This window comes from Vigna angularis, chromosome 3 (assembly GCF_016808095.1).
Source record: "Vigna angularis cultivar LongXiaoDou No.4 chromosome 3, ASM1680809v1, whole genome shotgun sequence".
In the NCBI taxonomy this organism is placed as follows: domain Eukaryota; kingdom Viridiplantae; phylum Streptophyta; class Magnoliopsida; order Fabales; family Fabaceae; genus Vigna; species Vigna angularis.
In genome coordinates, this window is record NC_068972.1 from 11,069,031 (window position 1) to 11,081,646 (window position 12,616).

At 32.7% G+C, this 12,616-nt stretch overlaps 2 protein-coding genes across 2 annotated transcripts; one reads left to right on the forward strand and one right to left on the reverse strand.

The window, feature by feature from the left end:
* Positions 1-2,105: 2,105 nt before the first annotated feature.
* LOC108341455 (receptor-like protein EIX2) lies at positions 2,106-5,184 on the reverse strand. Its single transcript, XM_017579134.2, has one exon. The coding sequence runs from the start codon at positions 5,132-5,134 to the stop codon at positions 2,189-2,191; it is 2,946 nt and encodes a 981-aa protein (XP_017434623.1). The 5' UTR covers positions 5,135-5,184; the 3' UTR covers positions 2,106-2,188.
* A 2,683-nt stretch (positions 5,185-7,867) lies between these two features.
* LOC108343342 (chaperonin CPN60-2, mitochondrial) lies at positions 7,868-12,453 on the forward strand. Its single transcript, XM_052874986.1, has 18 exons — positions 7,868-8,044; positions 8,310-8,334; positions 8,487-8,618; positions 8,879-9,038; positions 9,143-9,318; positions 9,444-9,539; positions 9,804-9,908; positions 10,025-10,111; positions 10,187-10,276; positions 10,382-10,462; positions 10,554-10,622; positions 10,852-10,929; positions 11,050-11,145; positions 11,228-11,327; positions 11,405-11,508; positions 11,688-11,793; positions 11,906-11,984; positions 12,080-12,453. Exons 1-18 carry the CDS (start codon positions 8,007-8,009, stop codon positions 12,186-12,188), a joined length of 1,731 nt encoding a protein of 576 aa, XP_052730946.1. The 5' UTR covers positions 7,868-8,006; the 3' UTR covers positions 12,189-12,453.
* Positions 12,454-12,616: the final 163 nt, after the last annotated feature.

A 12,616-nucleotide genomic window follows, 5' to 3' on the forward strand; every position in this document is an offset into this window, starting at 1 on the left:
TTTATTATTATTTTTTTATGAAATAATTGAATTTAAAATGAAAAATCACTCAAAATGAATACTTGAAGACACAATTCGAATAAAAATAATACTAAAATGATAAATCATTTTTATATGACAGTACTGATAAAAAAAATTGAATATAAACAACTAGAACCTGAGATTTAAGAAGTTTTTGTTAAATAATGTATTAAAAAATGTTACAAACTGTAAATATTTATCAAACATGGTTTATAGGATTAAACTAATGTTTAAGTAGCAAAGAGAATTGTAAAATAGCTTACCAAAACATGTCCTCTAACTCCTTTGAATAATTATCTAATATTAGGCCTTATCTTGAACACTACTTCCTTGCCAAATTGACTGATTGTGATTTGTCCTATTCCAAATTTTACAACTAAATTATTGATGTTCCTTTATGATGGAAAACAGCAATATGTGGTTCATTTATGTAACTAATAATTAAAATAGTAATGAAATGTTATTTTCAAAAATTGAAGAGAAACTCCTAATTCAAGAAACAATTGTTAAAGGAAAGGGTATGTATGGAGTGATTACTGAGTATTATTTTTAGAGTATTGATAAAATATGTAATCAAAACTTTTATATTTATTCATCGTCTTTGTGTTGGACTTGTATTAAACGTATTTATTTAAATTAATTTTACAAAAAAATTAATTTTAAACTTCTTTGAACATATTGGTCTACCAACTGACCCTTAAATAAGATCTTCTTGAAGATCAGTGTCTCACATATATGTTTACTAAAGTATGAAAAATTGGGGACAGAAGTCTGCATATTTCTTACCTTTTCATCTACGAATTTTGACCAGAAACGAACATTAACCATCTTGCGGGACAATACAGAACAAGTGTGAGGCCTTGTCTCACCATTGACTTGGAAAGTTAAGTGGAAAATTTACATTAACCATTTCAAATAAATTTAATTTAATAAAACATAAATTAATTTTTAATTTTAATTATTTATAAGAAATAAATACATATGGATACAAATAATACTGTGTCCAATTTATTTATAAATAAATATTAAAATATTTATTATTTATAAATAAAAATATTTGTAGATATTAGTTATTTGTTACTAATTTTATTTACGGATATTCTCTCGTTATCGTCTCCTATAAATGGGCTTTTGCCCAGAAACCCAACACCTTCACATCTTCCATGAATATAATATTTTATGTGGTTCATGTATATGTATTTCTTGGCACTTCTAGAATTATACAGTTGGAAATATTCTTGTTTCGGTTATTTGTTATTTAGGAAAAGTTTGAAAGGTAACATGAATAATCAAACATACATCGTACTGAACGTGGAAATATAGATTAACGAATAGAGATAATAACGGGACTGGTTAAGTTAGTTTGACTTGACTATTTTATTTTTAGAGCACAAATCCATCTTCGTTCTCGATTTTATCTCTATTCTCATGTTTTTGAGAATTTTTATTTCATTTTTATCTTCTATCTGTTATAAATATTAATTAAATATTTCCTAAATATATCATAGCATTTAATATTAAATGTCAAAATCATGTTTTCTTTTTTCTCTTATCAAATATTAAAAAAAATATATAATTATATAAATATCATGATAAAAAAATAAAAATAATCATATATATAACTTTTATTTTGCTTGTCTAAAATGAATTGTTATGTAATAAGATTGTTTTTAATAAACAAATTAGATTAGCTTAATGTTCATAAACTTATTGCTAATTAAAAAATAATCACCACCAAATTTAAGTTTAGAAAGTAATGATCTAAATATTTATTTAATTTTGTGTCACTGATACCATTGGGAAATGTTGTGCATTATGCAATCACTTAGAAGTTTCATTTATGACCAGTGGCATATTATTATCAATCGGTAGATTATGCTAGAAAAAAAATCCCTTAACCAATCCGTTAAATTCTTTTACTGAATATGTCAAAAAGAGTGCAAAACCTAATCCTGATTTCATTATTCAGGGAATATGATGGTGTTTAAATTTTAAATCTACATTGAAAGACATTCATAACATACATGATCAAAATGTTTTTGGTCAACAATTTTAGTTAGTTAAGTCAAAAATTATCGCACCCAGTTTCGTCAAGCCTGAAAAATTCAATTCATCATTCCCAGAATCACAAATTACAAATAATCAGTAGTACAAAAGAGAGATAATCTCAATCTTTCTCTAGGTTCAGTTTTCTTTTAATTCTAATCCAATTCACAATTGTAACAAGCAAAATCCAATCCTTCATGGAATCAACAAACTGAAAATAGGCACGTCTCCAAGATTTCTTCAACACTAAGCTGCCACAAACAGCCCAAAAACCGACGATGTAGCCAAGTCCTATGTTCAAATATAACCATAGTTTATTATGGGAACTGTCTTGATCTTCATCTGTGTCATTAGCTGTGGTGCTTTCATCAACATGCTCTGAGCACTTAACAGACAGAGGTGTCCCACAAAGGTGTGGATTGCCCTCATAGATGGAGGGATCTATTAAAGTATGGAACTGATTTGTTGTTGGTATTTCACCAGACAAGTTGTTATAGGACAAGTTCAAATGTCCCAAGAAGGTCAAGGAAGCCATATTTGGAGGTATTGGACCTGAGAGATTGTTGTTGGAAAGGTCAAGGCTTTCCAATTGATGTAGCACTCCAATGTTTGTTGAAATGCCTCCAGTCAATTGGTTCCAAGACAGGTTCAAGGAAACTAAGTATGAGAGTTCTGTCAGCGAGTGTGGGATCTCCCCAGATAGATGGTTGCAGGAAAGATCAATAAGATTTATAACATGCATCTGTGATGTGTATTCGATTGATCTTCCTTTCACATACAAATCCATGTGCTCATAGTACACTACAGAATTATCTAGGCCAATATAATGATCACTCGGTGCTTTGAAACCTGTCATGTTGCCTATGCATGGAGGGATATGGCCTGATAATTTATTGTGTGAAAGATCAAGAAGATGAAGGTATGGTAGTTGGCACAAACTTTCAGGGATGTTTCCAGTGAGTGCATTGCCTTGTAGTCTTAGCTCATTTATCCAAGTTCTGTTATTCCCGAGCCACTTTGTTATGGATCCAAAAAATGCATTATCTCCAAGATCTATTGTGTACAAATGGGGGCAATTTGGCAACACAGATGAAATCTCCCCAGAAAGATTATTGTTGCTAAGTTGAACTATGCTAAGTGAAGGTGTTGTGCACATCCAAGCAGGGATTCCTCCTGATAGATTGTTGCCTGATAGATCAATGGTATAAAGGCTTAGCTTGTGTCCCTCTCCATATAAAGGTATTTTCCCTGATAAACTGTTGTTTGAAAGATCAAGTAAAGTCAAATCACTTAGCAAACTCATGGATGAAGGTATGCTGCCAGTTATAAAGTTCCCTGAAAGATCCAAACCTTCCAACTGTGACATGCCTTGGCCAATATTTGAAGGAATTGAGCCAGAGAGAAAGTTGTTGCTTAGATAAAGAAAAGTCACACCAGACCAAACTGGAATTGACCCTTCCAAGGCATTAAACCCCAAACTAACATATGCAAAATCACCAAAGTGTAAGGACTTTGGAAGGCTTCCCTTCAATTGGTTGTAGGAGAGGTCCATAATAGTGATCTGTGGTGAGAAATCCCAAAACCAATTTGGCACTCTATCTGATATTCCAGTGCTTTTGAGAACAATGGTCATTAGGTTGCTTTGAGTTTTGAGCCATGCAGGAAACTCAGGGCCTAATTGACAGTCATGAATTTTCAGATACACTACATTAAAAGATGGAGCCCAGTTTTGTGGGATGTTGAAAGTTAAAGACCCCCTTTTGGAGGACACAGAAAATGTGGACAACTTTGTGAGGTTATGGAAATGGTTTTCAGTTAGAAAGCCTTCCCAAAAATTCCCATCAAGGTTCAGTGTCACCAGTTCAGTGAGCTGACCTATGTTAGGTGCAATAGTCCCATTCATCATGTTGTGAGAAAGGCCAAGAAATGTCAAATATGACAAATTTCCAATGGATGAAGGGATTGAACCAGACAATTTGTTACCCTTTAACATAATGGTTCTCAAATTTTTAAGGTAACCCAGTGAGGTTGGTAAATTCCCTGTAAGTTTATTGAAGGACAAATCTATTTTCTCTATGCTACTGTTAGTACATATTGTTAAAGCCTCCACAAGTCCTTCAACATCACCAACAATCTCAAGGTTTGATGACAAGTCTAAACTATGTAGCTTGCAAAAATTTCCCCATGAAACCTCAGTGATGGGACCTTTAAGTCCTGCACCGTCTAAGTCAAGTTCTATCAAGGTACTGATATTGGACAGCCATCCTGGTATCAAGGAATCAACCGCATTGAAAGAAAGATCAAGAACTAAAAGTGATGTAAGGTTTAAAAATGGAAGAGTTTGAGGTAAAGCAGAAAGTTTACAATCAGATAACCTCAAAAATGAAAGAGATGGAACCCTATTGATAGATTGGAGCCATGAACTTGATGCTCTACTGAGATTCACACCACTCATATCTAGATATTGGAGAGATGTAAGACCAGACAACCAACTCAAATCAGAAGACCATAATGAAGATGAAGGTGTTGACAAAGAAAGATACTGCAAATTAGACAAGTTTCCTAGCTGAGAAGGAACCTTTCCAGCAAAGGATGAACGGGATAAATTGAGATACCACAACTTACCAAGTGAACCTAAAAATGATGGGACTTGAACATTCTCAAAATCATTGTGACTTAAGTCCAAATAGTTCAAATGTTTCAAGTCAAGCAGAGAAGCATTCAACTCACCACTCAAAGGCCATTTGGTGTGTGTGGCTGACTCATTTGTAGCCTTGGAACAGATTTCTGTGCCTCTGAGGTTTAGCCTTATCACATTCCCTGCATGTTTGTTGCATCTTACACCCACCCATTTGCAGCAGTCACTGCCAACCCATGAAGATAGACAATGAAAAGGATCACTTAGACTTTCTTTAAACTTAAGAAGGGCTTTTCTTTCCATCTCAATGCACTCAAAACTATTATCCTTAGCAGCAGAATTTGGCTCCATAGCTGCCATAACAAGTGATTGAAGCAAGAGTGAAAAAAGAATGATAGAAACTGGAAACATGGCTTGATTTTTCTCCATGACATTGAATATAAAACTGTGTTATCTTGAGCACCTTTTTATAGCCATAAGTGTGTTGAATTCAACCCTCTAATTACATTTTCATTTCTCATACACTTACTAACAGTACGAAATTTCCACTTAACATGTACTGATTGTTTATCAAACTATTAATTTGCTCTTAGTCTATCTGCCAAGTATTACTAACATTGATACTAATTTTTTTGTTCTGTAGACGGTGGTAGAATTCCAAGTGCAAACAATTTTGTACAATTAATTAGTCTCTTTATAATTGACTTAACTATTTTTTTTAGAGTGAGAGTTACGTCTCTGAAAATTAGCATTAATAGAAAATTTTGCTTTGCCTATTTAAGGGTAGGCGTATAGGCATATAGGCGTGTATTTGATAAATTATGTTAGTTGAGTGGAATGGAAAGTTAGAAGAAACTACTTGCACTGTGACAAGAAAACATGATGTCGTCTCGTGACTACTAAAGTACAGCAATCCGTGTTTTGTTCATTCAGAGGAGAAAGTTAATTTGATTCGGAAAACTACTTTAAAATTTTATTCCTTTGAGAACAGGTCAATGTTACACAGCAATATCTTGAAGAATTCACTTTTTAACATTTCCTAAAGAGGCATGAACAGATTAAAATTTTGAACTTTTGTTTGTTTTCATCATACGTTGTGGAAAGAAATGGAAATTTGAGTAAATTACACGAAGTTCTGGAATCAATTTTTGTTGAATGTAATCAATCTACATATCTAAGAAAATTCCTCACTAAGTAATTTACCTTACTGACCCAATCTCATTGGTTGACACTTGTCTCTAATGGTTTTTTCATCATTTTAACTTCTTTGTCCAAATGACTAGTTTACCTAAGTTTCATTACACCACTGTGATACTAATGTTATCAAAATTGTCATTCAATCCGGTTTAGTTTTCTACACTTAGTGAATAAATCTAATTTAATTTATTTATTAATAAATTAAAAAATTTGAATCCAATTCAGTTTATCACATATGTGTAAGTTAAACAAGTTAGACTAATTTAATTACAAGTTTTTCTTTTTAATTTTATTAAAATAACAACTTTTTTCTAATTTAAATTTAAATAAATTTGAGTTTAAAATGATCTTAAATTCTACAATCAATTAAAATAAAATACACTATAATTCAAAATCATAGTAAATTTTAAATATAATTCAAAATCTAACATAAAATACGTGGGTTTATATGTTAGCTCACCAACTAAGTTAATCAAATTTTTAGTCCATTGATTCAAACTGTATCAAAATTTTAAATCTCTTTTAACTCAATTGAATCCAAATTCATTATAAACGGAATTGATTCACGAATTCTAACTTATTTTTACAACGGATCGAAGTATTTTCGTCTTTCCGGCTTCTTTCCCTTATGTAACTCGGGAGTGATTTAATGGAAAGATTGATTTATCAGCTTCTTCGGCTTCTTATTCTGCATGAACCAATCTATCACAGAGGTCTTCCGCATATTTGGATTGATTTCTCAACCTTCGGTTCTCCTCCTTCTTCGTCTTGGTTGATGCCATTGTTGAAGAAGAAAGAATTAAAATTCTTGATCAAGTTTAGCTGATCACCGTGCTGATTAGGTTTAACTTAATTTTTTTGTTTCTGTTATCCAACCGGTGTTGCTGAAACTTGTACTTCAAGTAGGTAGCACTGAAACCTATTAAACATGAAAATTAATGTGTTGTGATATTTTTGTTGATATTGATGCTTTTAGGCAATTTCAGTTACATCTGTTCCTAAAGCCTCGTTGTATTTTTCTTCAACGAATTAATATTTCGTTATCTCTAATTTCACAATATCATATATTTCTTTCCCCTAAGACAACTTATCAGTTTTATCTTATATTTTAGTCCAAAACTTTAATTTTCTCTTTTTACCTATATATAAACTCATTAATGAAATAGGGACCACACAAAATATATATAACACAAATTTAATCTTAAAATTTTGTAATCTAAAATAAAATTGTACATTTCAAATTACAACATTTGAAAATCAAAATCATACATTATACAATATAAAACGTAATTCAAGAAATCAATTTTAACTTTCATTATGAATATTTCAAATTTTATAATTAAAAAAATGAATATAAAATTCTCTAAATCTCCAAATGAAAAAAACATAAGATTCTTCGAAACATAAAAAAAACATATAATAATATTTAAAACAAAAAACTATAAATATAAAGTGACACAATTAACAACCTTCAAGTTTGATGATATTCATTTATGTTGAAATATATATCAAAATTTACCTCTGAATATCTCAACCTTCTGCCTAAACTCAAATAAAAAATCAATAATAAGTTACAACAAACTCTTTCTTGTTTAGGTTGTGTTTGCGTTCACCGATTTACTTTTAGAAAGAATTCGCAACGACGATAACTATATCCAAATACCCTATATTTTAGTTAATTAATTAAATTAAATTTTATTTTTAATTTTCTTTAACCTTATATTTCTATTCTAGTTTTTGTGATTTTACATATGTTTGTTTGTTTTTTCATCTTGGTTCAAATGAATTTAAAGTTTAGCACATTATATAATTACTCAATAACTTAGTTGATAAATGTAAACATTATTAAATATTAGAACAAAGTTATTCATTTTCTAAAATATATTAGAAAAAATGGTGGTGCAAAAGCGAGAACCTTTAATTATGTAAGAAAAAAAATGTAAAATATAAACAAAACAAAGCACACTCTGGAGCATAAAACCCTAAACCCTAGAAACTGCTTCTTCTAGAGCCTTCCCTCCTTTCCATAGAAAAGGAGCGTGAAGCATTTCCCTTCTGCGTTAGTCTCTGCAACTTCTTGAGTGCTTTCTCAGTTGCTGGCATCATGTACCGCTTTGCAACCTCCCTTGCCTCCAAAGCTAGGTAAGTTTTCTAAAATGGCACTGTTCTCTTCTGCCTTTTGAATTTTTTCTTCAACTTTTTTTTTTTTTTTAATTTTCTGCCATTGCTCTTCTGGGCCCCTTAGGAAATGCCTAAGGATGGATCAAAATTCTAACTTTTTTTTGGGTTTTGGGTGGCATATCTTAGATAGATCCAGTAATGCTGATTACCAATTTGTGGTGTATTGTTTCAATATATCATTGTATTCAATGTTCTTGACTGTTAAATTTTGTTCTTATGATTGCAGAATTGCTAGGAGCAGCACTCAACAAGTAAAATACCATTCTTTTCATGGCAAATTATTTTGTTAAAATTGTTTTGAAATTAATGATCCGTTTTCCTGTAATATATATATATATATATATATATATATATATATTTATTATTATTGTGATGCTGAGTGTTGGGTTTTTGCATTCCAAAGATTGGAAGTAGGGTGAGTTGGAGCAGGAATTATGCTGCCAAAGACATTAAGTTTGGCGTGGAGGCCCGGGCTTTGATGCTTAAGGGTGTTGAAGAGCTTGCTGATGCTGTCAAAGTAACCATGGGCCCTAAGGTGACGATATTTTCTTTGTTTTCTTGTTATGTCTTATTGGGAAAGATATCTTGACTACAAGTTGTAGAACAAGAGGAAAGGATTGTAAATGGAACTTTATATCAAGTGTACGATTGTTGATCCCGTGTTTTTATTTAATCGCATATTTATTTGGTTTTCTGAAGGGTGAACATGTCTTTGGATCTACAAATGAAAGATATTGATCCTATTCTCGTCACTTTGGTTGGTGTTGATAATTGTTGTTTATGTTAAACTTTTAGGGGCGTAATGTGGTGATTGAGCAGAGCTTTGGTGCACCCAAAGTGACAAAAGATGGAGTAACTGTTGCTAAGAGCATTGAATTCAAGGACAAAGTCAAGAATATCGGTGCCAGTCTTGTAAAGCAGGTTGCAAACGCTACCAATGATGTCGCTGGCGATGGTAAGCTGTTATAACCATACAGGATTTTACTTTATGGGTTTAAACTTCTGCACTAGCTGCTTTCTTGCTAAGGAAATGCTAATAATGAGGGAGCAATTTGACAGGAACCACATGTGCTACAATTCTTACCCGAGCTATATTTACGGAAGGGTGTAAGTCAGTTGCAGCTGGAATGAATGCTATGGATCTGAGACGAGGTATAAATATGGCTGTTGATGATGTGGTGACAAATCTGAAAAGCAGAGCACGGATGATTAGCACTTCTGAAGAAATTGCACAGGTTTGTTTATCTTCCTTTTTTTGTTAGAGCCACTATTGGCATATTGCAGGAGATTGGAAACAGCAAGGATGCTTTTGAATCACGAGCATTAACCGATCTTTACAATTTGTTTGTGGTGGCGATAGGTTGGGACAATATCTGCCAATGGGGAGAGGGAAATTGGTGAGTTAATTGCAAAAGCTATGGAGAAAGTTGGCAAAGAGGGTGTGATCACTATCTCAGTAAGTTATTATATTAATCTTTTTAGGAAATATTTCTTTGGGTATTCTTTCTTGGTCCAGAGGGCATTTTTTTTATGTCCTTGATATAATCGATATAATGTTCAGTAGATATTCCCCCCTATGATTTTTAATTCCAACCCACCTATTCTTTATTATGCCTTTTCTGTTCCTCCTCTTTATCTTTCCTCTTTCAAAGGGGTCCATGGTTTGAATAGCAATCCATTTCTTAATATGCTAGGGGTTAACTTTTATAAACTTTGTCAGGATGGCAAGACATTATATAACGAATTGGAAGTTGTTGAAGGAATGAAGCTTGACAGGGGATACATTTCTCCGTATTTCATAACAAACCAGAAGAATCAGAAATGTGTATGCTCTCGCTTTACATATCTACTTTTCTGGAGTTTACGTTTGTCCTTGGTCATGAGTCTTTATTTATTTTTGTTGGATATTATATGTAACCATTTGATGTCGCTGTCCATCAGGAACTAGAGGACCCTCTCATTATAATCCATGAAAAGAAAATCTCGAGCATAAATGCCATTGTTAAAGTATTAGAGTTAGCTTTGAAGGTGAGCAATGTCATTGCCTTCATGTTGCTTTGATTTCTAAAATATTGGTATTGGCTGACGCCTCTATATCTCCAGAGGCAAAGACCTTTGTTGATTGTTGCTGAGGATGTGGAAAGTGATGCCCTTGCAACTCTTATTCTAAATAAACTTCGTGCTGGAATCAAGGTTTGTTTTTCCTATATGAAGTCGTACCTTTCAGTTCTTAGTGCAATTAATTTTGGATTATTGATATTGCTTATTTAGTCTGATATTTGCTGCATATTGGTTTAGGTATGTGCAATCAAAGCTCCAGGTTTTGGTGAAAATCGGAAATCTGGTCTCCAGGATCTTGCTGTCCTTACGGGGGGTCAAGTAAGTTTTCTGTCTAGTAAGTTTTATGTTTGCTGATTTCTTTTCTTAAATTCCATCTAACAAAAATGATGTATTTTCTCTATTCTTCCAGCTTATCACTGAAGAGCTTGGCTTGAATCTTGAAAAAGTGGATTCGGAAATGTTTGGCTCTTGCAAAAAGGTAACCTTTTAGCTTACTTTGTTATATATACCATGTGAAGGCATGATAGAGCTTTGGTATGTTTTCTTTTTCATTTCTCATTTCGATGTTTTGCTTGAGGGTGAATCATGACTTTCCTTTGGGTGCTACTGATTGTGTTTATACTTAAAACTAAATTTTCATTGATTTTTCTCTATTATTACTGGTTAAATGATTTAGACTACTAAATAGGTTTTTCATTGTTGTATAGATAACAATTTCTAAAGATGATACTGTTATTCTTGATGGAGCTGGTGATAAGAAAGCAATTGAAGAAAGATGCGAGCAGGTTTGTTTGAAACTTATGTTAGATTTGATTTTATTATTGTTGCTGTAATTTGTTTCTATGTAGTAATAGATCAGATTGTCGATGTTTTTTATTTGTTTTTTGACAAATCTTTATATACAGATTAGATCAGCAATTGAAAACAGCACTTCAGATTATGACAAGGAAAAATTACAAGAAAGATTAGCCAAACTTTCTGGGGGTGTTGCAGTGCTTAAGGTACCTTGGTTGCTATTAGGTTTTTACTTGGCAATATAAAGTTGTCATGAGAAAATTGACATTTCAAATTAAACTTTTGCAGATTGGAGGAGCTAGTGAGGCCGAAGTTGGAGAGAAGAAGGATAGGGTGACAGATGCCTTAAATGCAACCAAGGCTGCTGTAGAGGAGGGAATTGTACCAGGTAAATTATTAGCACTACCAGTTGTAAGCTTAGTGTTTTATGTTCCACCAAATTGATATGTTATACTTTTAGCGCAGGTGGTGGTGTCGCCCTTCTTTATGCATCAAAGGAGTTGGATAAGCTTCAAACTGCCAATTTTGATCAGAAGATAGGTGTCCAGATTATCCAAAATGCTTTGAAGGTTAGTGTTTTCTTTTTTTCTAGCTTTTTTATTTCATAGATCATCTTCTGTTAGCATATCTTTAAACTTTCTTATTATACATTTCTTGCTGGATTTGGTAATATTTTGGGCTTTATTAGCTCTAAATATAGTATGGTTTAACTAACTCTTTTAACTACCTGTGCTAACAAACAATGCAGACTTCTGTGCACACAATTGCTTCAAATGCAGGAGTTGAAGGTGCTGTTGTTGTTGGCAAACTGTTGGAACAGGATAATTATGATCTTGGGTATGATGCAGCTAAAGGTAATGATTCTTTGTCTGTGTTTTCATGACAGTACTTATTTTTGACTAAAGATGTGTGACCCTTTTATTATTACTGATTCTTTGTATTTTTCTTTTCCTGCTTCATAATTAGGTGAATATGTTGATATGGTTAAAAGTGGAATCATTGATCCATTGAAGGTGATCAGGACCGCCTTGGTTGATGCAGCCAGGTAAGATAGGATGTTTAGGGAACTTTTTGTAGTTATTGATGTATTAGATTTGTTTTATGTCATGCTTTGCTTGATGCCTATCTATTCTTTTGCAGTGTGTCATCTTTGATGACGACAACTGAAGCTGTTGTGTCTGAACTTCCAAAGGATGATAAAGATGTTCCTGCCATGGGTGGTGGCGGCATGGGTGGCATGGATTATTAAGGAACTATTTTGGTAGTTTTTTTCTGGACTTGGAGTGAAGTGGTGCGTCACCATTATTTTGCCTTTTTTTTCCGCTGATTTGTTGACAAAAGGCATCATGTATCCGTGTAAGCATAGGTAGAGATAAAAAAAATATGTAGGGAGAGATTGTGGTTGCAATGGAATTGAGGAACACCTGAAACATTTTTCAGATTCCAAATTATGATTGAACATTGTTCCACTCTGAAATTGTCAATTGAAAGACGGCCCCGAAATAATTTCAGTAGATTGAACTCCGTATTTTTCTAACATTGCAAACATATTAGTAGTTGACATTTCTCAAACGAGACAACTTTCTAACTTTTTTGGATAAGCTTTATATAAAGATGCTTATAAAATGGATTCTTTATCTAATATTATCTTTGTTTAGATCTATTAAAACAAAAGGG

What these genes read in the sequence shown, in the direction of transcription:
- LOC108341455 (XM_017579134.2), bottom strand. Translation starts at nt 5,134, where the DNA reads ATGGAGAAAAATCAAGCCATGTTTCCAGTTTCTATCATTCTTTTTTCA.
- LOC108343342 (XM_052874986.1), top strand. Translation starts at nt 8,007, where the DNA reads ATGTACCGCTTTGCAACCTCCCTTGCCTCCAAAGCTAG. An exon ending in TGGGTATGATGCAGCTAAAG is followed by an intron (nt 11,794 to 11,905) that starts GTAATGATTCTT and finishes CTTCATAATTAG; the next exon opens with GTGAATATGTTGATATGGTT. An exon ending in GCCTTGGTTGATGCAGCCAG is followed by an intron (nt 11,985 to 12,079) that starts GTAAGATAGGAT and finishes ATTCTTTTGCAG; the next exon opens with TGTGTCATCTTTGATGACGA.